The 20,956-nt window shown below is 49.5% G+C and overlaps 1 protein-coding gene across 4 annotated transcripts in view; it reads left to right on the forward strand.

Annotated features, from left to right (window-relative positions):
* APLP2 (amyloid beta precursor like protein 2) overlaps positions 1 to 10,421 on the forward strand; it is a 54,983-nt gene extending 44,562 nt beyond the window's left edge. For 2 of the 4 annotated variants that reach the window (XM_059675937.1, XM_059675939.1), the window contains 7 exons: positions 579 to 678; positions 2,176 to 2,328; positions 3,802 to 3,837; positions 6,395 to 6,480; positions 7,372 to 7,446; positions 7,708 to 7,863; positions 9,079 to 10,421. In XM_059675937.1, the coding sequence (XP_059531920.1) occupies positions 579 to 678; positions 2,176 to 2,328; positions 3,802 to 3,837; positions 6,395 to 6,480; positions 7,372 to 7,446; positions 7,708 to 7,863; positions 9,079 to 9,180 (708 nt within the window). In that variant the 3' untranslated portion in view covers positions 9,181 to 10,421. The remainder of the gene's footprint in view (positions 1 to 578; positions 679 to 2,175; positions 2,329 to 3,801; positions 3,838 to 6,394; positions 6,481 to 7,371; positions 7,447 to 7,707; positions 7,864 to 9,078) is intronic. The other 2 variants (XM_059675938.1, XM_059675940.1) reach the window with 1 other exon arrangement.
* The last annotated feature ends 10,535 nt before the right edge of the window (positions 10,422 to 20,956 follow it).

Raw genomic sequence — 20,956 nt, forward strand, 5'->3', positions numbered from 1 at the left:
TGACTGGTTCTCTCTACGCGCAAATCTACTTTTTAGCCAGTGATTTCCTTCCTTTTTTTTTTTTTTTTTGGTGAGGGATTACGAATTTATTCAATCATCGGCACATCAGGTGGCTGAACCTGGATGTCTCCAGCCTTCCTTCTCTTTTTTATCCCATCTAATCTGACCAGCGGTAGAAATTGGCCAACTCTTTCCTGGTTTCACTCAGAAAAACCTTACTGAGTACCTGGTATTGTGCAAATTAGGGTTCTTTGTAACTCATTCAGTACAGTAAGTTATATGAAAGGCAAGTCAGCAGCTGGCTAGTGAGGATTCTTAATTTTCTTTAACTTGAAGGATGCTGGTCAGTTCTCAGATCGCTGAGGGGTATTGCAGTCTGCACAATTCTTCACTTCAGTGGTCAGTACGTGGTGGGGATTAGTGCATTCCCTCTGCCAGCTGCTCTACTGGGCGCTGTGGAGGACTGGCCTTGCAGCTGGCCTTGCCGGGTGTGTGTGGCTGTCCCTGCGGGAGTGTGTGTGGCTAGTCCTCCTCCCCGGCTGTGTTGCTGACAGGCCTCTCACGTACTGTCCTTCCAGGTGATGACGCATCTCCACGTGATTGAAGAAAGGAGGAACCAGAGCCTCTCTCTGCTCTACAAAGTACCCTATGTAGCCCAGGAAATCCAAGAGGAAATTGGTGGGTGCTGACTGTGTTTGTATCAGAGTCAGGTGGGGTCTCGTGAAGGCTTGCGAGTGATGGCCGAGAGAGATTAGAGAACTAGGCCGCGGGAAGCCATGCGGCTGGGTGTTAGCACCCCGGGGGTTCAGAAGTCTGGAATTCACGTGTCCGGGTCAAGGACTGCCTGTGAGCCACCGAGCCTTGAGTTTCATTGACCTTCACTCTGTTACCGGAAGAAAACTTTAGGGTGTAAAATTGCAAGGGCCTGGGGGAGTCTCCTGTTACGTTTTCCCCCTGGTGCTCATGTATTTCAAGGCACCTATTTTACACACGTTCTCGCTTCCTCTCCCTCTTGGTCTCTACCTTCTCTGTTCATTCAGTGAATATTTATTGTCTGTCCTGTGTCACAGTGTAAGCGGTGCACAAGCAGACAGTATCTCCTGGAGCTCAGTTAGCGTAGGAGAGACAGACAGGAAAACAGTTATCAGCAGGTGGTGTGAGCTGTGGAGGGGGGTAAGCTCGGGTAGTGGTGGTGAGTGGCTGGGTGGTGAGGGAGGCTGTCTCAGGGCCAGTAACCCGAGACCCCAGGGGCAGAGAACATCCCTATCGCAGGCAGCACTCCAGCAGAGGCCTGGCGTGTAAATCAAGCGGCAGGCGCACTGGAGTAGATCAGGGCGAAGCGAGGCCAAAGAAGTAGGCAGAGGCCAATTTGTTAAGAGATTTTTAGCAAAATCTAGGCGTTTGGATTTTAGTCCAGGATAATAGAAAGCCATTAGAGGCTTTTAAACTAGTGAGTGACTAGGTCTGGATTATGCTTTTAAAAGAACGTGAATTTTTTTAAAAAATTACTTAGATGCTGTGTGGAGAGCTGATTAAAATTGGAGCCCACCGGGAAGCGGTTGTAAAAGTCCGGGCGAGAGCTGGTGGTTGTGTGCACTCAGGTGGTGATGGAGGGGAGAGAGTTGTGGGGGGTCTCAGGATACGGTTCAGAGGAGGTGGACGGGCCGTGCAGTGGGTCGGATCGGGGTTGAAGGGAAGAAAAGCATCAAGGATGACGCTCAGGTCTTCATTGCGAGCAGTGAGTGGGTGGCGGTGCCAGAGTTTACTGAGGCAGAGCAGTGTCTACACTCGTTTCAAATGGAAGTTGCTGTTGGACGTGGAGTGGGCGTGTCACGTAGGCCAGTAGCCTGATGAGCCAGGGCTCAGGCGTCAGTTAAGGTACAGATTTGGGAGCCATGTTGTGTGGGTGGTGGTGAAGACTGTGCCTTAGATGAAATTACTAGAGAAGAGGGGTGCCCAGGATGGAGCTCGGGCCCCCAGTGCTGGGGTTCTGCAGCACCCCAGAATCAGAAGGCGTGTCAGGCCGTCGGGGACAGTTGTGAGCTGGTGAGCTGCTCCTCGCAGCAGGTCTCTCGAGCTGTAATCACATGAACGCGTCCTGTTCAGACTCCGGTCCTTGCCTAGAAACTAGAGCCTTCTGAAAACCTGGCTCCCTGCCGTGTCTGTCTTTGTCAGATGAGCTGCTTCAAGAACAGCGTGCAGACATGGACCAGTTCACGTCCTCTATCTCAGAGACCCCTGTGGACGTCCGGGTGAGCTCTGAAGAAAGTGATGAGATCCCACCATTCCGCCCCTTCCATCCCTTCCCGTCCTTACCTGAGAATGAAGGTGTGTATGATTGACAGTGCGACTTCTTGGCGGTGGGAGTAGGGTGGGGTGGGGGTGGGTGGAGGTGGGGGCAGGAAGGGAGAAGACTACAGTTAGAAAATTGAAGTCAGAATTTTGGACCTGGATTGTATTGGTGAGGCTGTGTTCCTAGTGAAAGTTGGGCAGGGCAAGGGAGAGTCATTGAGCACCTACTATGTGCAGGCACCGTAGTGGGAGCGTTCAGATAGCTGGTTTCATTAATCACCATGAGGTTAGTCCTATTTCTGACAGTTTATAGATGGTTTGCTTAAAGACTACAGTTTTTCCTGGGCCTATCAGCTACCTCCAGTATCTGTAAAACTTATTACATGTGGAAGTTATTTTACCGTGGACACAGCACTTTCGTGTTAAATTATGTCCTTATCTTTTCATAGCAGTCTTGGGAGTCAGATAATGGAGAGGCTATAGAAATGACACAACCTACTTGCTATTGGGTGGGGATAGGAAGCTGTGTCCCTGTCCTTCGGTCAGGCATGCCAACTGCTACCCCCTGCTGGATCTTGCATTCCAAGGGGACCTCTGACCCCTGGGTCTGCACCAGCAACCCCAAGTGCAGAGTGAGAGCGGGCCCTGGACCAGGGTGTGGAATCAGTCTCTTTATTTGTCTGCTACTCTTGCTGATGGTGTGGTTATAAGAATAGAGGCCATAGCTATAGAGGCCTTATCAAATGCCAGCTTCACTAAGCATCGTTCCTAGGTGCTCTCAGTTAAGCCTCAGAGTTTCCCCATTGGGGTTCCAAGGTTCAGAGAGGTTGTCTGCCCAGGGTCCTGTAGCTTGTAGGTGGAGAGTGAGGATTTGAGCCCACCTGATTCGGTGCCGCAGGCCTCGGACCTGGTACAGTAGTGCTGGCGGAGGCCTGGGGAGGCCCCAGAGCGGGGAGGGGCCTCCAGCTTAGCCTCCAGACCTTAATTGCCTTCTGAACTAGTTACCTCGGAGCTGCCAACTCAGTTGACCCTCCAGTAACAGCAGAATGTGAGAAAGGAGCTAATTAAGGAGGCACCACTGCCCACCCACCCCCCAAACCTGCCCTCCCAACCCCAGGCTCCGTGGCAAGCATGGCGGCCATGCCTTCACAGCTCCTTGGGTGGGAACATCAGGGCGTATTTGAAGTAGGACCTTGTCTCCTTTTCAGAAAACTGCAATCTACCAACTTCTGATTTTGTTATTTTTCTAAGAAAAAGAATCTTGTGGGCTGAGCTAAGTAATTTTGGAATCTCACAAATTTTCCCCAGAAGACCCAAGACAGACCTCCTTTCTCTCCCACCTTCCAGCCCTCACTGCTGTTTGGTCTGTGGGACTTTCAGGCCGGGTTTTAAGGAAGAGGAGTTTTGGTTCACACTGTAGAGGAATTCTAAAGTAGGAAATTTGAAAGCAATTTTCCTTCTTAATCTCCTTTTGTGCTATTTTGTTTTTATTGTTTTCCTTTCTGCTAGACACCCAGCCGGAGTTGTACCACCCAATGAAAAAAGGTTGGTTTGTCAGAGATGTTCCCTTTAAGACCTTCATCCCTGTCACTTCCCCAGTGTGTCTGAATCTCATGTTCTGTTTCATAACATCACCGACTGTTTCCACCTCCTTCCTCCACCGTGGCTGTGCGTGGAGCCACTGCAGTCCTGTCTCCAGCATCCAGCCAGTGCCAGTGACCTTGGTCACCAGGTGGCCATCCCAAGTTTGCCCTCTGGGTGCCCAGAAAACAGAGTAACCAGAGGTGTTTCCTAAGTCCTTTAATCCGGGGAGACTTTGACCATATGAAAGCAAATAGGCTTAATCTCCGTCAGGTAGAGAGTCTTTTTTTTTAATCTTTTTCTCTGCTGTTCCCACTTATGTCTTTTCCCTCTTTGCCTGTCTTTGCCCTTTGTGCCCACCTGTCCACTGTAGTTGTCTCATGTCCCCTGGTTGTTGCCTTAAGCAGAGCATTCTAGAAGCCGATGGGTGCAGCAGGTGGGTCTTGTGTCAGGAAGAGGTAACATTATATGGGCATTGTAGGTGGGATTTTTAGCTGTTTCCTAGATGAGGCAGTTGAAGAAACCTTAGAGTTACAGAACTTGCTCAAAGTAATGAGTTTAAGGGGCAGAGAAACCAGAATTGAACCCAGCTCCTCTGTCTTCAAAGCCCCTGCTGTTTCTGTTGCATAAAATGCAGTGTCGCCTGCTGAATGTCCCAGGTTGCTGGGTCGTCCAGTATCTGCAGTCACCGTGAGCCATTCTGAGGGTTCGTGTTCTCAGTGTGTGTCTGCGAGCCCACAGTGGGCTTTGCACACAGGCTGTGGTGGGCCAGGTGGTGCTCCCGGGCCAGCATGGGGTGGTGGGGGTGCCCCAGCTGCTCTCCAGACTTCTAATGTGAATGCTTCTATGTGAATGCTTCACTATGACCTTCACTCTTCGTCGCTGTGGTTACATCGCTCTGAACAGCACACCCTAGATGTTTACAGGTCATGCCTAAGATGTTATGTTCACAGATCAAGATACATTTTTTAGGAGGTTAGCTGGCTTTCACCCTTGAACCCCAACTGTTGGGATAATTGAAACATGTTTCACCAAATCAAAATGGTTTTGCTTAGTATTTAAGAAACACGTGGGTTATATCACCAAGAAAGTACTTAAACAGTGTGGACTAGTAGCAGATCCAGTGCCACTTTAGTTCCCAAATAGGATCCTGCCCCCGACCTTCCCAGTTTTAAGGAGGAGATGTGAGAGGTGGTGGAAGGTCAATCACAGTGGCTCAGGCTTGGCAGGCGCATGCGCTTGCTGAGGGAGCACCGTTCCTGTCCCTCAAGTAGTGGAGGTGCCGTTTCATTGGCATTTTGAGACAACAAACGCCAGCCCTGGCTTAACTTCCCCTAGAATCCAGCTGTGAAATTAATTCTTTAGAATGAAAGCCCTAGAGAAAACTGGCGTCATTGTTGGCTGTGCGCTCACGAGTGGCTGCGTCAGCGGCCTGCGGGGTCAGCAGTAGCTGTTACCATTGCTCCGTGGTGAGAGCAGGTCTGGCGTGAGCTGGAACGCTCCCCGGTGGCTGGCCGGCTTTGCAGATGCTCGTGTTGGAATGTTCCTCGCTGGCAGGTGGCCGCTTTGAATGCCAAGCATCCTGTCAGGTCGCTGTTTATAAGAGGTTCAAATCAGACGTCTGTAAGAACTGTGTAGGTTTTTATTAATGAGCAAGTGTTAGGGTAGCTGGGAATCACATGCTCTGGAGCTAAAAATAAAAAAGAGAGAGGCTTGCTCCTCGCTTCCTCTTGCTGGGGCTGCGCTGGCTTGTCTTTGGTGTGGCCGTTTGGAGTGCCACGCACAAGTGACGTCGGCTCAGGCCATGTCTGACCTTGACAAGAGGAGTGGTGCTGTTGTTGCTTCCTTTATAGAAAGGTGCCTTCCGCCCTGACGTCAGGATTCCGCCTTTTTATGGAAGCTTCCTTCCTGTCCGTGTTCTCATGACCATCAGGGATGTGATCTTCTGTGATCCAGGCCCAGAGGGGGGACGGCCTGGTGGGAAACAGGAGAAAATCCATGATTACAGGTGGTGCTGGAAGTGCTATAACCGGGGGTGTCTCCCAAGAGCAGCTGTAGCTTGAAGGACAAAGGGAAGGGCTTAAGGTCACGGAGGTTCTTTCAAGCAGAAAGAATTGCCTGTGGGATAAAAGGTGCCGGAGGTCTGACAGTTGTTCATGGGAAGGGAGCGCCAGCTGTTGGAGGAGGAGGGGCTCGGTAGTGTCACCTGGGGCGTCCTGTGGGTTCCATGCTGGAAGGCCGTGGCTCTAGCTTCGTGCTGTTACAATAAGCACTGTCTTCTGAAGGCTTGCGCTCCATCTTTCCCAGCTGGTCCAGCAAGCGCGCTCCTCTCCATTATCCCATCAGCCTCTGGAAACCGCCCACTCCATCCATCCTGCCAGCACAGCGCTCCTCCACACGGGAGCCGAGGAGCACCTTGCGCTGCGAGGAGGCACTCGGGGGCGCTCCCCCAGGAGGGCGTCGCTGCCTCTGTGAGGGGCACAGATGCCCTGGGAAATGCAGCTGCGCTCTCTCCACACAGGCTCCGGCTTGGGCGAGCAGGACGGAGGGCTGATAGGCGCCGAGGAGAAGGTGATCAACAGCAAGAACAAAGTGGATGAAAACATGGTGAGCCACCCCTCTCTCCTGTCCCGCCCTGTTTTCATGTGGAGAATAATGCGCGTGCGTGGCCTTGTTTGGGGTGCCCTCCAGGTGGCCCGCGTGTCTCTTTTCCGCAAGGTGGCAGGCGGGTGGGCCCCAGCTGCTCCCACCATCCCGTGTTCAGCCTCTGGGTGTAACGGATGAAGAGTTACTTCTCAGCAGTATCTCTCTCCTTCCTTGCTGTGCAGTGGGAAAATATATTTGTAACTAAAGAGACGAGTAGGATGTCAGAGGCCGTTTTCCAGTGAGGAGAGACTCATAGTGTGAACATGGAGGAGACGGACTTCGGCTCGGTGCTGCCTTAGGTTCACACCTCCTGTTAATCATTCTAGCATTTTCTCTCTCTCCTATTTCTGGATTATTATTAACCGAGTTTGATGTTTCAACTGGGCTTCCTGGTAATCTGTCCTGAAGTATCTCCCACAACAGTTCCCTAAGGGGAGATGCAGGTAGAGGCCCTGGAAGGACCCTCTGCTTTACGTGACCCTGCACCCACATGCTCCTTCCAGGGGTTCGCGTGGGTGAGGTCAGTGGTTGGCAAACTGTGACTCACAAGCCACGTGCGGCTCTTAGGCCCCTTGAGTGTGGCTCTTCCACAAAATACCGACTTCTGCGCATGGGCCACCAAGTTTCAATCACCCTGTATGTGCGCCCCCGCACGTGGTATTTTGTGGAAGAGCCACACTCAAGGGGCCAAAGAGCCGCACGTGGCTCGCGAGCTGCAGTTTGCCGACCACTGGTAGGTGAATGCGGCAGAACTGGTGGGTGTGTCCACCAGTATCTGCTTCCCTCCACCACACGTAATGGCGTTCCATTTACACTAGATTCCCCCGTTACTGACATTTCCATGTGTTGCAGGTCATTGACGAGACTCTGGATGTGAAGGAGATGATCTTCAATTCTGAGAGAGTCGGAGGCCTTGAGGAAGAGCCGGTATGTGTTTAGCCCCAGAACCTAATGGGGGGTTAATCTTCATGGAGACAGGGAAAGTGGGGGTCCTCCCAAGTGGGTGGCACCTGGAAAAGTGGGGGTCCTCCCAGGTGGGTGGGACCTGGAAAACTGGGTCCTGGAGCTGCTCGGGCTTCGGGATAGGACTGGAGGGCACGGCCCTGACTGAGGGTGTCTCGGTCCTGCCTGCCTGCCACGCCGTGCAAGTGGTCACGGGCTTTCCTGCACGTCTGCCTTGTCCCGTAGGAATCTGTGGGGCCCCTGCGGGAGGACTTCAGTCTGAGCAGCAGTGCCCTCATCGGCCTGCTGGTCATTGCGGTGGCCATTGCTACCGTCATAGTCATCAGCCTGGTGATGCTGAGGAAGAGGCAGTACGGCACCATCAGCCATGGGATCGTGGAGGTGAGTGGCTGGGCTTCTCCCACTGGCCCCGACCTGGGGGCTTGCTCTCTGCGGGCGGGGTGTGCTGGCGTTCAGATGTCTGTTCTTGGGCGCTGCCCGTCAGCTAGATCGCTCACTGGATCATTAGCTCATGTTTTGAAAGTCAGCCCCAACTGAATTATGTTGATTCTGTGACAGAGGGCTGTTACTGACGTTTACATTAATTTGGCTTTGACTGTGAATGTGAGGCTTTGCAGAGGGTGGACCTGTCTCTCCAATTCTTAGTGTTTCCTTTTTTCAGGCATGTTGGGTATCTGAGCATGGAGGACTGTAATGCTCTTCTTTGTTCTTGGCTTGTTTTATAAAGAACAGGTCAGGTCTGTGGCAGATCAGGCAACAGTGGTAATCATGAGTGGTTCAGTCTTAAAACTATAACCAGGACTAACACTATTCTTTTTTTGTTTTTGTTAATATGTTTTTTAATTCATTTCAGAGGGAGGAATGGAGAGGGAGAGAGAAACATCAATGATGAGAGAGAATCATTGATCGGCTGCCTCCTGCATACCCCCCACTGAAGAGCAAGTCCACAACCCAGGCATGTGCCCTGACCAGGAATCGAACTGTGACTTCCTGGTTCATAGGTCAACGCTCAACCACTGAGCCATGCCAGCCGAGCTATTCTTACTTTTTAATGGGAAAAAAAGGCAACAAGAAATGTAGAAAGCAGAGCAGATTGTTTCTCTCCATCCTGATGGGTAGTTAGAAATCACCACTCGGTGGAAATACCAGGGTCTCTCGATTCTGGAAAATGAGTGCAATAAAGAACATAGCGCGCTCTGGAAAATTAGCTCCAGGCATGTCTCAGTTACTGGGTTTCAGCTCCTGTAGCACAGGGCCTGGTGTTAGAGCTTCTGAGCTGGGAAGACTCAGCAGAGCATTGGCCTCAGCCCTGTTCTATAGGGATGTTCCCCTCGGCTGCCCCAGGTGGCAGGGAGCAGAACGGAGACTCGCTCCTGGCTGTGGAGCTGGGAAATTCAGCTCATCGTTCCCCAACTTGGACTAGGCTTTTAGGGCTCCAGCTTGCAGAAGCATTGCCTCTTGTCCTTGTCCCGTGTCCTCACTCATTTTGTTTACCCAGTGGAAACAAGACACTGGGCTGGTGGTGGTCCCAGGCCTTCTGAGCCCTGTGCCGTCTCCTGGGTGCCCTGCTGTGACCCACAATCTCTGTTCCTGCAGGTCGACCCCATGCTCACCCCTGAGGAGCGCCACCTGAACAAGATGCAGAACCACGGTTATGAAAACCCGACCTACAAGTATCTTGAGCAGATGCAGGTTTAAGGGGGAGAAGGCGCATGTCCCCCCCACTGGAGTGGGGGTGCAGGTGGGCCAGGAGGTCCGTGTGTTGGATCGACTGCTGACCGACAGTTACTTCCAGAGGAGCTCATCTTACATTCAGACCTCTTGGATCACTAAGACTATAAAGTACTACTGTAGGATCACAATTTCCATTCTTTTAAATGGGTGAAAATGTTAATATAACTATATGATATATAAACCTTAAAGAAATGAGAAAATGGTCTATTGCAGATACCTGACTGATGTAGCTTTCTTTTTTAAATTAACCAGGCATCCCCTTCTGTTGTGTTGTCTCACGTGCTCTCCATCGATGTGGGGGTGCTGGTTGGCAGTGACACTGTCCGTGCAGGGCGATGTCCTGGTTGCGTTAATAAGTCACCGAGGCTCATCCACTGTCCTGGTTCTTAGTTTTTAAAAGGCAGTATTTCCTTTTTCAATGAGCTTCAGGAAGTCGCTGAGAAACTAAGTGGGTAGGGAACTGTGAGACCATTGAAGCACATCTGATCCCTCTCCAGGTCATTGTAAAGGACCAGTTTCCTGGGATCTAGCGTTCCCGCTGCTGGTTCCTCAGTGTCACCAAGGAGTTAAAGCATTTGCGTCCCAGCATCTTTGAGCGGAGCCCGTGTACACAGAATGGGCGCCCACACTCCTCTCCTTCGAAATCCAGTTCTTCCACGGATAGTAGCCTGTAGTGTGTATATGACCTCACCGTCCACCGTTCACCCACCGTAGCTTTTTACACCTCACTCCCTCCACGTAATGTCCGATGTGCTGTCTTTACCTCCGTGGGCATTTCCCGCTGAAGGCACTGACCCGCCTCCCGCTGTCCCCTGACTGCCTGCCCTCCCCCCGCACCCGCCTGGTGTTCACTCAGAAGATGACCATCATGGGGCAGTGCCCGGAGACACGGGGCTGGCTTTGCGTAGCAGGAGGCCGGGCGATGCCTGACACATGCAGCGCGGCGAGGCTTCGTTCCTTCCACGCCTCCGTCATGCTTGTGTAGTTGATGTTGATGTCACCGCTTCCTCTTTTTTTTTATTCTGAAGGTTCTGGTAACCTGTGGTGTATTTTTTTCTATTTCCCTGTGACAGTTTTTTCCCCTCCCTTCCCCTTATCCATGTCTCTCCCCACTATGCACAGGTAAACTTCACCTACAAACTCCTTAATCTGATCTGTGGAGAATGTACAGAGTTTAAACACATCAATAAATACTTTAACTTCCACCAGGACTCCTTGTGTGATTGGCCTGGCGTCACTCTGTGTGATGGTTTTGACCCTCTTGCCTCCGGGATAGTAGGACTCGCCCTCCCTGCAGGTGCCAGCCACTGACGGGCGCGAATTACTCTACTCGGCACACGCGGCGGACTCTTGAGTTTGAATTCTGTCAAAATAACACCCAGCCAGCGTGGTTCAGTAGTTGAGCATCGACCTATGAACCAGGAGGTCACGGTTCAATTCCTTGTCAGGGCATAGGCTAGGGTTGCGAGCTGATGCGAGACAATGAATAGGGCTTGTGGCTAAATTTTCAGAGAGATGTTTGTGGGGCGTGCAGGAGGCAGCCAACCAATGATTCTCTCTCATCGTTGATGTGGCTTTCTCTCCCTCTCCTTTCCTCTCTGAAATCAATAAAAATACATTTGAAAAAAAACAAAACAGGGAAAATAGTTTCAACCTAACGACATGTGTCTTTTATGAATCCCAGAGAAATATGTGTGTTATTTCTTCAATGCTTTCCTCCATTATAACTTAAGTATGTTCTAAAATTCTAATTGGTTAGACCCGAACCTCCCTGATTGCTTCTTTAACTTTATTCTAGAATCTGAACGATTGCTTTGCCTTTGTCTTCCAGCGTTTCTAGTGAATGTTGTCATCCTATTTTAAAATTTCTTAAGAGCTGCTTCCTCCTACTATTTCTTGTAGCATTCTTTTTATGATGGCAAATCCATCTGAGTTTATGTTAATTTTTTTTCCTTAATCCTCACTTGAGGACATTTTTCCCATTGCTTTTTAGAAAGAGTGGGAGGGAGAGAAGACAGAGAGAAACATCGATGTGAGATACACCTTGATTAGTTGCCCCGACTGGGCAGGGGATCAAACTTCCAAGGTGTGTACCCTTGACCGGGAATCGAACCTGAGACTCTTCGGTGTGCAGGCTGACATCCTAACCACTGGGAAACACTGGCCAGGGTTATAAAGATTTCCTTCTCTAAATTACCTGCGTCCTTTGTGCTGTTGGTTTCCTGGAAGTGTATAGTGGTCATTTGTTTGATCAAACTTAAGAATAAAGTACAGCCCAGCCGGCATGGCTCAGTGGTTGAGCGTTGATCTATGAACCAGGAGGTCGCAGTTCCATTCTCTCTCAGGGCGCGTCCTGGGTTGCGGGCTCGATCCCCAGTGGGGTGTATAGGAGGCGGCCGACCCATGATCCTCATCATTGATGTTTCTATCTCTCCCTCTCCTTCCTTTTTCCAGGCAATAAAAATATAAAAAAAAAAAAAAGAATAGAGTACAAATTAGCTTTTTAAAAAGAGAAAGCCAGCTAAGAGTTTTGTCTGGCAAAGTTGAATTAATTTATTAAATGAGACTTTCCTTGGTACTGGAGACAATGAATATGTCTTGTGGCTAAATTTTTAGAGACATGTTTGCAGCTTTCATTTTTGAGTTATTTTTTTTTTCTTTGATTTTTCAGTTACAGTTGACATTCAGTGTAATGCCAGTTTACCTATGTGGTGCATTATAAGCAGAGCAGGCATGTGTATGTGTAAATGTCCATGTGTGCACACATGTGAGGCATCTTCCTGGGATACTAGAACAGGGAGTGTGCATTTTAAGAGCCTCTGGCCAGGAAGTACCTTGGGGCGAACCAGTTCAACAGGCTGGTTCTTTGTAACCGTCAGTACTTCCTCATCTGCCTCTCCCTCCTGCACCGGCCACTCACGTGGCTGCCAGGAAGGTTGTGGAAAAGATGAAACTAAAAAGAATTTTTTGACTCTAGTTTCTGCCAGAGTGAGAAGAGTGAAGCCATTTAACCCTGTGCGAAGTGTGGATCCAGCATTCGAAATTCCAAGTCTCACAGGCCAGCCTCGTTCCTTATGTGCCTGCCCCCTGCTGGCCGCTGTACAGGCGATGTCTCATTTAACTGTTTAAGCCTTTCTAGCCTGGCTTTCTCCTAGAGAGCTGAGGTTGTCCGAGTCCAGGGGTGAGGGATGGAGCAGAGAGCAGGCCCAGGTAGCTGTCCATCAGCCCTTGTTCGGTACACGTGTCAATCATCCTACAAGCTGGTGAGTGTCAGTGAGGACCTATCCGCTGGTCAACTGTTGGGACTTTGACCATCACCAGCTCTCCTATTGATGGACGTTGGAGAAGTTCGGGCTGGTGAACTTGCAGTGAGTTCTGTTCACCCATTCACGACTCAGATGGGGCCAGTGCAGAGGCATTCAGGGTTAGAGGTGAATGTCAGTGCAACCAAGCCCACATCTCTCCCTCACCCTGGATGGATGGAGGGCTGTACATATAGTAGAGAAAGTTTTTAATTTTGAAAGAAATGCCATGGGAATAGTGTAAGTCAGGGGCTGGCCAGCAGGCCTGGTCCTAGACCAGCCCCTCACCGAACCTTTGACACATCCTGAGAGAAACTCACTCACCTCTCAGTTTCTCCCTGGTGACTCAGCCTGCTGTCTGAGGAATGTGGCCCTGCCCACCTCACTGTGCTGTCAGCTGCAGGTGCCGGCGGCTCTCAGCTGACTGGGCCCTTGTCCTCCTGCCTCTGTCGCCTACAGTGACAAACGAGCCAGCCCAGTATCCTGGGAATCTGCTCCGTTTCAGCTGCTCTGACACTGACATTCATTATTTTTTAATATATTTTTATTGATTTCAGGGAGGAAGGGAGGAGCGGGAGAGTTAAAAACATCAATGATGAAAGAGAATCATGGATTGGCTGCCTCCTGCATGCCCCACACTGGGGATCGAGCCCACAGTCCAGGCATGTGCCCCGACCAGGAATCGAACCGTGACCACCTGGTTCATTGGTCGACTCTCAACCACTGAGCGACACTGGCCAGGCTGACACTGGCATTCTTGTTTTAGGAGACCCAGATTGTGATGCGATGAGTCCCTAAAATTTGGGGAGGTCCAAGGGTCTACTCTACTCTCTTGGTACTCGTTGGAAGTGATGGACACGGACAAGGTGGATGGCAGGAACTGGGAGGGCCCGTATGGCTTTTCCTGTCATTTTACAGCTATGATATGGCCACCGAGTTCCTGCTGTTCAGCCCAGAGCCCAGTCTGTGGCTTGTGCAGCAGGCTATGTTTTCTGGGACGAAGGTTCAAGTCCTTTTAAAACAAGGAGGGCGGTATCTTGCCTTGTTACCCTCTATGCATAAGGGAAATGGTGTCTGCCCTCTGTGGGCACTTCCACGGGGCATCCCTACTGCGGAGCAGCTCCAATGGGCAGAGAATGGGACCGGAGACGTAATTAACATGTTTTTCTAGAAATGGTTGGGGCATGACTTTCTTGAGGAATCTTTGGGCGTTCTCTGGCCACATTCACCAGGTCTGGTGGAGATTAAAATACTGAGATTAGAGTAGCAGCCTCCAGCAATGAAACACTTTTCGTACGTGCCTGTATGTATAATTATTTTAAAATTATAAACATTTACTGGCATAATTAAAAACTTGAAAGGCATAAGAAGATCACCCCACCCCCACCCCCGCTTAAGTTGTTAAGGGTACAAAGTCTTTTGGGTCCAGTAAAATATTGCTGGTTTTAGTTCAAGCAAAGAGATGGCCTCAGCCAGGTGGTCAGGGCCAGCGTCACAGTGACATGACGACAGCAGGTGCCCTTGATCCCGTGTGACAAGCGTGGCACCTGACCTCTGGTCTTCCTCCCCAGTAACACACAACCTCAGGATCTTATGAGAAAAACCCCAAATCGAGGGGCGCCCTACAAAATATCCAACCAGCACGCCTGCACACCGCCCAAGCCATCAAAAACAAGGTAAGTGAGGAACGGCTGCCGTCCACAGGAGCTTAAAGAGGCACTAAATACAAGCTGGTGTCCTGGGACATTAGACACCAGGAGGAAACTGAATGAACCAAGGGCTTCAGCTGAGAGTGAGGGAAGGAAAGTGTGTTTCCGTGTCTCCTTGGGAAGTCCCCCCTCCCCCTTCTCTGGAAGGAGGTCACTGCCTCCCACGCGGAGAGTTACCCCGCTGCCCCTGCCTTATGATTTTCTAAACTGGGTTTTAACTCTTTGAAGTGGAGCAATTAGAAAGCCGGGTTCAAAGGCCTATTCAAAGCGGAGAGTTTTGATTGCCGCGATGGCTTCACAGGTGTACACGGACGTCTAACTTACCAGGTTGTGCACCTTTAATATGTGCAGTTTTATTGTACGTCAGTCACACCTCAGTGAAGCTTTTTTTAAAGAGCCAGAGGGTAGACGCCTCACAGAAGGTTGCAGTGGGAGAGGTGCCTGTTACAGACAACGCTGCACTGCCAATCCTCTCTACCGAGGCTTTTTTCAAGTTAAGGATACAAGCAGGTCCTTTAGGTCGGACATACTTCCAACAGCAGAATTACCCAGAACGGACATCTTTCCAGACATTTGTTTCCAAATTCCCCATAGCATAGTTTTCTTTATTTTTTATTATCTTGTTGTTAATCCTCACCGGAGGATATGTCTCCATTGGTTTTTAGGGAGCGTGGAAGGGAGGGGAAGAGACAGAGGGAGAAACATTGATGTGAGAGACACACACTGATTGGTTGTCTCCCCAACATGCCCCAACTGGGACCAAGATGGAACCTACAACCAAGGTACGTGCCCTTGACCAAAATCGAACCCAGGACCCTTCAGTCTGCGGGCTGACACTCTATCCACTGAGCCAAACCAGCCAGGGCACATAAGTTTCTTTAGGAAAAAAAAAGAGTCAGCCCTTGGCTTGGTGGATAGAGCATCGGCCTGTGGACTGAAAGGTCCTGGGTTTGATTCCGGTCAAGGGCATATGCCTGGGTTGGAGACAGCCAATCAGTGATTCTCTCTCATCATTGATATTTCTCTCTCTCCCTCTCCTTTCCTTTCTGAAATCAATAAAATATATATTTTAAAAAATCAAAAGTTTTTGTTTTTTAGCTTTAAAAACAAACTAAAAACAGTGTGACATCTTTAAGCTCAACAAATCAATTTGGTATAAAATATTTTATTGGTCACTTATAATCTTATTAAAAAGATTCTCACATTTTTAAAGTTCTGGATTCTTATCAAAATAACTACATTGAAGCTGTTTTGTAGCATAGTGTGCATTTATGGTTCCCAGGTGGGCCAGCACCAGAGTCTGATTTGGAAATATTTCTTTACTCCAGCCAGAGCCGTCAGCCCATCAGTATTACAGTTTTCCTGTATTTTACATAACACGTTATTTACCATAAAATATGAGTGAAATTTAAGAGTCAGCTATACAATAAAGATTTAATTTAAAAAAAAAGTCAGCTATAATGTTACAGGTGGGGATTCTGAAACCATATTTCCTGGTTCTTTTTCTAATTCGGCCACTTCCTTGGTGACCTTGAGGAGGTAAAACCTAATTTCTCCATCTGAAAAAAGTGGGTTTGGTGATAGTACTTCCCTGGGTGAGGAGGGAGTGGCCCACAGGTAAAGCACCTAAACCTAGACGGGTGCCCAGCACAGAGCAGGTGCCCGATTAATGTTAGATATTATTTTTAACTCTTGAGAACAACCCCCCACCCCCACCCCCACCCAGTACATAGGGCTCGCTTGAAAAGTGGTATTTGTGTACTTCGTGATTCATACAATTGGCTGGGCTGTACTAGTGTCAACCAATGGTCATTGGCACCAATTCAGTGCCAACAGGAATCCCCAATTTGAGGTGTGGTGAAGAAGGGAACAATTCAGTGCCAACCGTTCAGTTGTGGTACAGCACGACTGTGGAGCAGCAGCCAAAGGGATCGCGACCCACAGGTTGAGAACCGCTGCCCTAGGAGGTGGCCCTGCTAGCTAGACACCTCTGCTCTGCTCATATAGAGAGAAGTCCCTGCCCCTGGCCCCTGATTGGCCTGTCCTCATGCAAACAAGGACTCCAAGTCCTCAGTTTGATTGGTCCAAAAAGCACAGTCCTGCAGAGCAGCTGCTCTGATTGGTCGGTGAAGATGCTAAATGAGATATAGCTGGCCAGGTCTGACTGGATGGGGAAAGTCTCAGTCCTATTGGTTGAAATAGGATTCTGGGAACTCCTTTATGAAGGTGGCTCAGAAGGTAGGACCACAGCACAGGCTGGCAGGTGGCAAGGCTTCTCCCGGGAGCAAGGCTGGCCTGAGAGGTCCCTGTTTAGCAACACCTGCTGGGCTTTGTTTTTAAAATTTGAACCCAGGTAGCCACCAGGAGCCCTTATTGGTAGGTATCTTCTTTTGCAGGGTCAATAATAGAAACATCTGTGCTCTCATCTGAACCTTTGTTAGTCTAACATTATTTTTGTTAGCATCTTCAAATCTGTGCATCTCCCAACAGCATTTACGGCAGAAAAATGGACCACAGTGTTGCCGTGTTGTTTTCTGTGTATTCAGCCATTTAGACTGTGGCAAGAAAAAGTCATTCTATCATGGTTTTATGGCTTTTTGTCTTTGGCTTTTATAATTAGGAAACCTCAAGCTGTACATTATCATTCCTTAATGATATTTTGTAAATTACTAAATTGACTATTGCATGACTTTAAGCACTAAAAATGTTGTAGTGGCTTGTCTTCGTGTACTTGGCATTTATTTTTCAAGTCTCATTAATGAAGTTGGCCTCATAATATTTATTAACAACTCCAAACCAAAAACACACTTAGAGGGACATCATTATTTAGGAGTAAATGTAAATTTGTGGTCTTGCTAATTTAAAACACTTTTGCCAACTTATTGGATGATAATTGTTTTACCTTCATGACAGGGATGTTGAAAAGCTTGTATGAGGAGTAGAAATGTCAGTCTTGGTCACTCTCGTTCTGTGCTTGCAATGTTATTATCTTCAATCACAGTGAAGATAAGACCTTGCAAGAATTTTTAAAATACACAAGACATATATTTTCATTATTCGATTAAAATTTAAGTTCATTTAACTAGCACTTGGCATTGAGCTCGGAATGTAAGCAAATGAGTCAGCACACTTTGATTTTAAAAGCCCCTGTCGGCCCCTGTAGGCTGGTCAGCACCATGGGTCACAGAGTGGGCTGGGCATAGCTGCACATAGCAGATGGGAGAAGGGATGGACTGGGATGTGCTGATTATGTGGACGGCAAGGAGGGTGAGAGAAAGGGAACATTTCAATGATGCTCTCAAGACAGAGCATCAAGGAAGTAGCCCAGGGAAATAGAATGCATTTCCCAAAAGGCTCCAAGGATACCCCCAGACTACCAGCTCAGAGCCCAGGGTGTGGACACCAGGGTGTCTTTTGAGCAGCCCTCCTGTATTTGGAGGATTTCCATGTGATAAGTTCTGCCTACCCAAGGCAGGAACCAGACCTCGGCTTAGCAGGCTGGCGGGTGAGCCAATGAGCGGCACTCACAGGAGACTTACTCAAGAGGGAACAAAGGCCAAAGACCACTCTGGCTAGAGGCGTGAAGCCAGCTGTGGTAACATCACCGGTGCCCAGGTGATGAGCTGGAAGTGTCTCCCTGGGGCTGGAGAAGTGGGGGCTTCGGGAGCAGCACTGTGGTTGGAGTAGCTGGCCTGGATCCTGGCTGGGTCTCCTCCCCTCTTGCCTTTCTGGCCCTCTCAGAGATTCTATGAGCTTTCTACAAAGCTTTTAATAATTTCCTCTTTTTTTTCTTCCTCAAATTAGTTAGAGTATGCTGTTCGTGAGCTGGCAAGTTGACAAAAACTCCATTAAGGGCAAATTCACTGAATTCTCATGAGAAAATTGTACCTGTTACTGTCATTTAATAAAGGAGATAGGACTTAAAAAAAAAAAAGTGACGTGAGAACAAGGACTCTCGGGGTGGGGAAAAGTAAATACAGATGCAAAATAGAATAAGTTGAGTCAATATTTGAATTGAAAGTATCAATATAAACATGTTGTGTATTTTATCTCTAAAAAATTCCTACCTTTGTCCACCAAAAGCCCCAGAAACAATGGATTGTCTTGAAATACCATTTTCCACTAAAAGACAGTAGGATGTCTTGAAGAAATGGCTAACTGCATGTCGGGGCAGGAAATGTGCAAGACGAACCTGGCACATCTTACCAGAAAGCCCAGAAACAGAGAGAGTAGGATTGGGTCCAAAGGACTCAGAGCCAGTGGAGGGAGCTCCCACTGCCCAAAAAGGAGACCATGTGAACATCAACGAGCATAAAAATGGCAATGGACCAAAACATATCAAATATGCATAAATCCAGCAGGCCCCGGTGGCTCAGTGGTTGAGCGTCGACCTATGAACCAGGGGGTTGCGATTCGATTCGTGGTTCGATTCCTGGTCAGGGCACATGCCCAGATTGTGGGCTTGATCCCCAGTGTGGGGCGTGCAGGAGGCAGCCAATCAATGATTCTCATCATTAATGTCTCTATCTCCCTCTCCTTTTCCTCTCTGATATCAATAAAAAAAATATTTTTTAAAAAAGCACTTAATTCACATATCATAATGTTATGAGGATGGAACCAAGTGGGTTTGGTGTCCATGGGCATGACACAGCGGCCGTAGGGGAAGGGTCCAGGATTCACAGTAAATGCACTGCACGTGTGTTGCATCCAAATGACAGCACCGTGTGCCTTCTCTGTGCAAGGCGTTCATTAGCCAAGAGCTGAAAGATGACGCTCCAGGAACCTGGGAGACGATATGAGACACTCCTCTGGCTGCAGAACAGCAGGTTTCAGAGTCATGAATGCCACTCACGTTACTTTGAAACCAGCTACTTTCAATCACCCACATTCGCTGAAAGGTCTTGTGCCTTTGGTAACTACTTAGGAGGGACACAGGGGATTTTTGTTCCAATATGCAGAAACCCGTGTTTTATATCTTCTAGTTAGCTCTGGAATGCTTTGCATGGTGGAAGGCAGCAGGTCTACTTTCTATTATAAAACTGACATGAATTATGATGCCAGTTGTCGTGCTGGGTTCCGAGGGCTCAACGAATGAGTAAGACACTGATGGGCCTGTAAAGGAAAGGTGGTCAATTCCACGACGGAGGTACAAGCAGACCTAGTTGTGGTTTGGAGGGAAGGAACATCTCAAGGAGAAGACAGAGCATCAGTCAGGATGGCCTAGGCTTGCTGCAACAATGAGCAACCCTCAACTCTCAGGGGCTTACCATCCCCAAAGCTTAATTCTTAGCCGTGTCCGGGGCCCATCAGAGGGGTCTCTGCACGTGGCAGCCGCTTAGGGTCACAGGACCACAGAGGTTTTTATCTCAACCTGTGCTCCCAGGGTGACTGCAAGGAGAAGGGGTGCAATGCTAGCCCGTGCAGGGAAAGCAGAGAGCTAGGAACTGTCGGTGCATACCACTGATGACTACCCATGACTACGATGACTCCGTAGGTGACTTGGTCTCAATACCCGAGGTGGGTGTGAGGGAGGAGGGCCTCCCAGTGAATGAGAAGCATTAGGGAAGGTGCACAGGTGGGAAAGCCTGGCTGAGAGGAGCCCCTAGGAATGCTGGGAAGCCAGGTTGCCGGGGAAGGCAGGTGGCGTTGTGAAAGCCATGCTGAGGAGGTTGGGCTGGATCCAGGAGCCACTGCAGCCTGTAACGCTGTGGTTGAAGAAGAGGAACCTGATTGCTGTGTATGGAAGAGATCAGAGGGCAGAGGCGGCAGACTGGAGGCAGGAGACCGCTCGCTTCGTAACAAATCCAGGCAAAGGGTGGTGGGGGTGTACGCAGGGAATCTCCTAAGTGGAGAGGAAAGACAGGGTCTACATACAGCTACCTGAGAGAGAGGCTTGACCGGCGTTGGGACTAATTGGACAGAAGATGTAAGGGGGAGCCCTGGCCGGTGTGGCTCAGTTGGTTGGGCATCTTCCTGTGCTCCAGGGGGTTGCCGGTTTGATTCCCAGTCAAGGGCACATGCCTGGATTGCAGGCTCGAAACCAGGTAGGGGGCATGCAGGAGGCAGCCGCTCGAAGTTGCCCTCTCACATTGATGTTTCTCTCGCCCTCTCCTTTCCTCTATCTCTCAAAATCACTAACTATTCTTTAAAAAGGGGGGGGGGTGATGAACGGGGGAGGTGGGAAGTCCAAGATGATTCCAAGGTTTTGAGCCTGGGAGAATGACAACTATCACAACCAGAGAAAACCGTGGAAGATGGGCGAGTCTGGAAAGGAAGTGGGGGCTGGAGGACTGCAAAGCAGGGGTTTTCTTTACTCTCGTCTCCGGGCACCTAGAGGAGTGCTCAATAGTACTTGTTGACTGTGTATACCAGTAGAACGCAACGGGAGAAGTTCCCAGGCCACCGTTAGTACAGAGTTGGCACTCCACGACGCCAATGCTAGGAGGTACAGCCACCTATATAAAGCCCTAAGACGAGATGCCAAGAACGTGTAGAGAAAAAAGGGAGGAGGCTGAAGGGAGAACTGGAAACCATTTAGGGGTCAAAAAGTAGGACCAGAATCCGGGCTAGGTGGGCATCTGAGGATGGGATCAATCCGTGTCAGAGGCTGCAAATGGGTAAAGGATGCTGGGGACAGGTAAGAGGGCGTTTGGGTGAGCAACTCAGGACTCTGGCGCCCCCCCTCTCCCCACTCCCCCAGGGAGAGCTGGAAGCAGGCCAGCAAGGGCC

This window comes from Myotis daubentonii, chromosome 19, assembly GCF_963259705.1.
Source record: "Myotis daubentonii chromosome 19, mMyoDau2.1, whole genome shotgun sequence".
NCBI classification, from domain to species: domain Eukaryota; kingdom Metazoa; phylum Chordata; class Mammalia; order Chiroptera; family Vespertilionidae; genus Myotis; species Myotis daubentonii.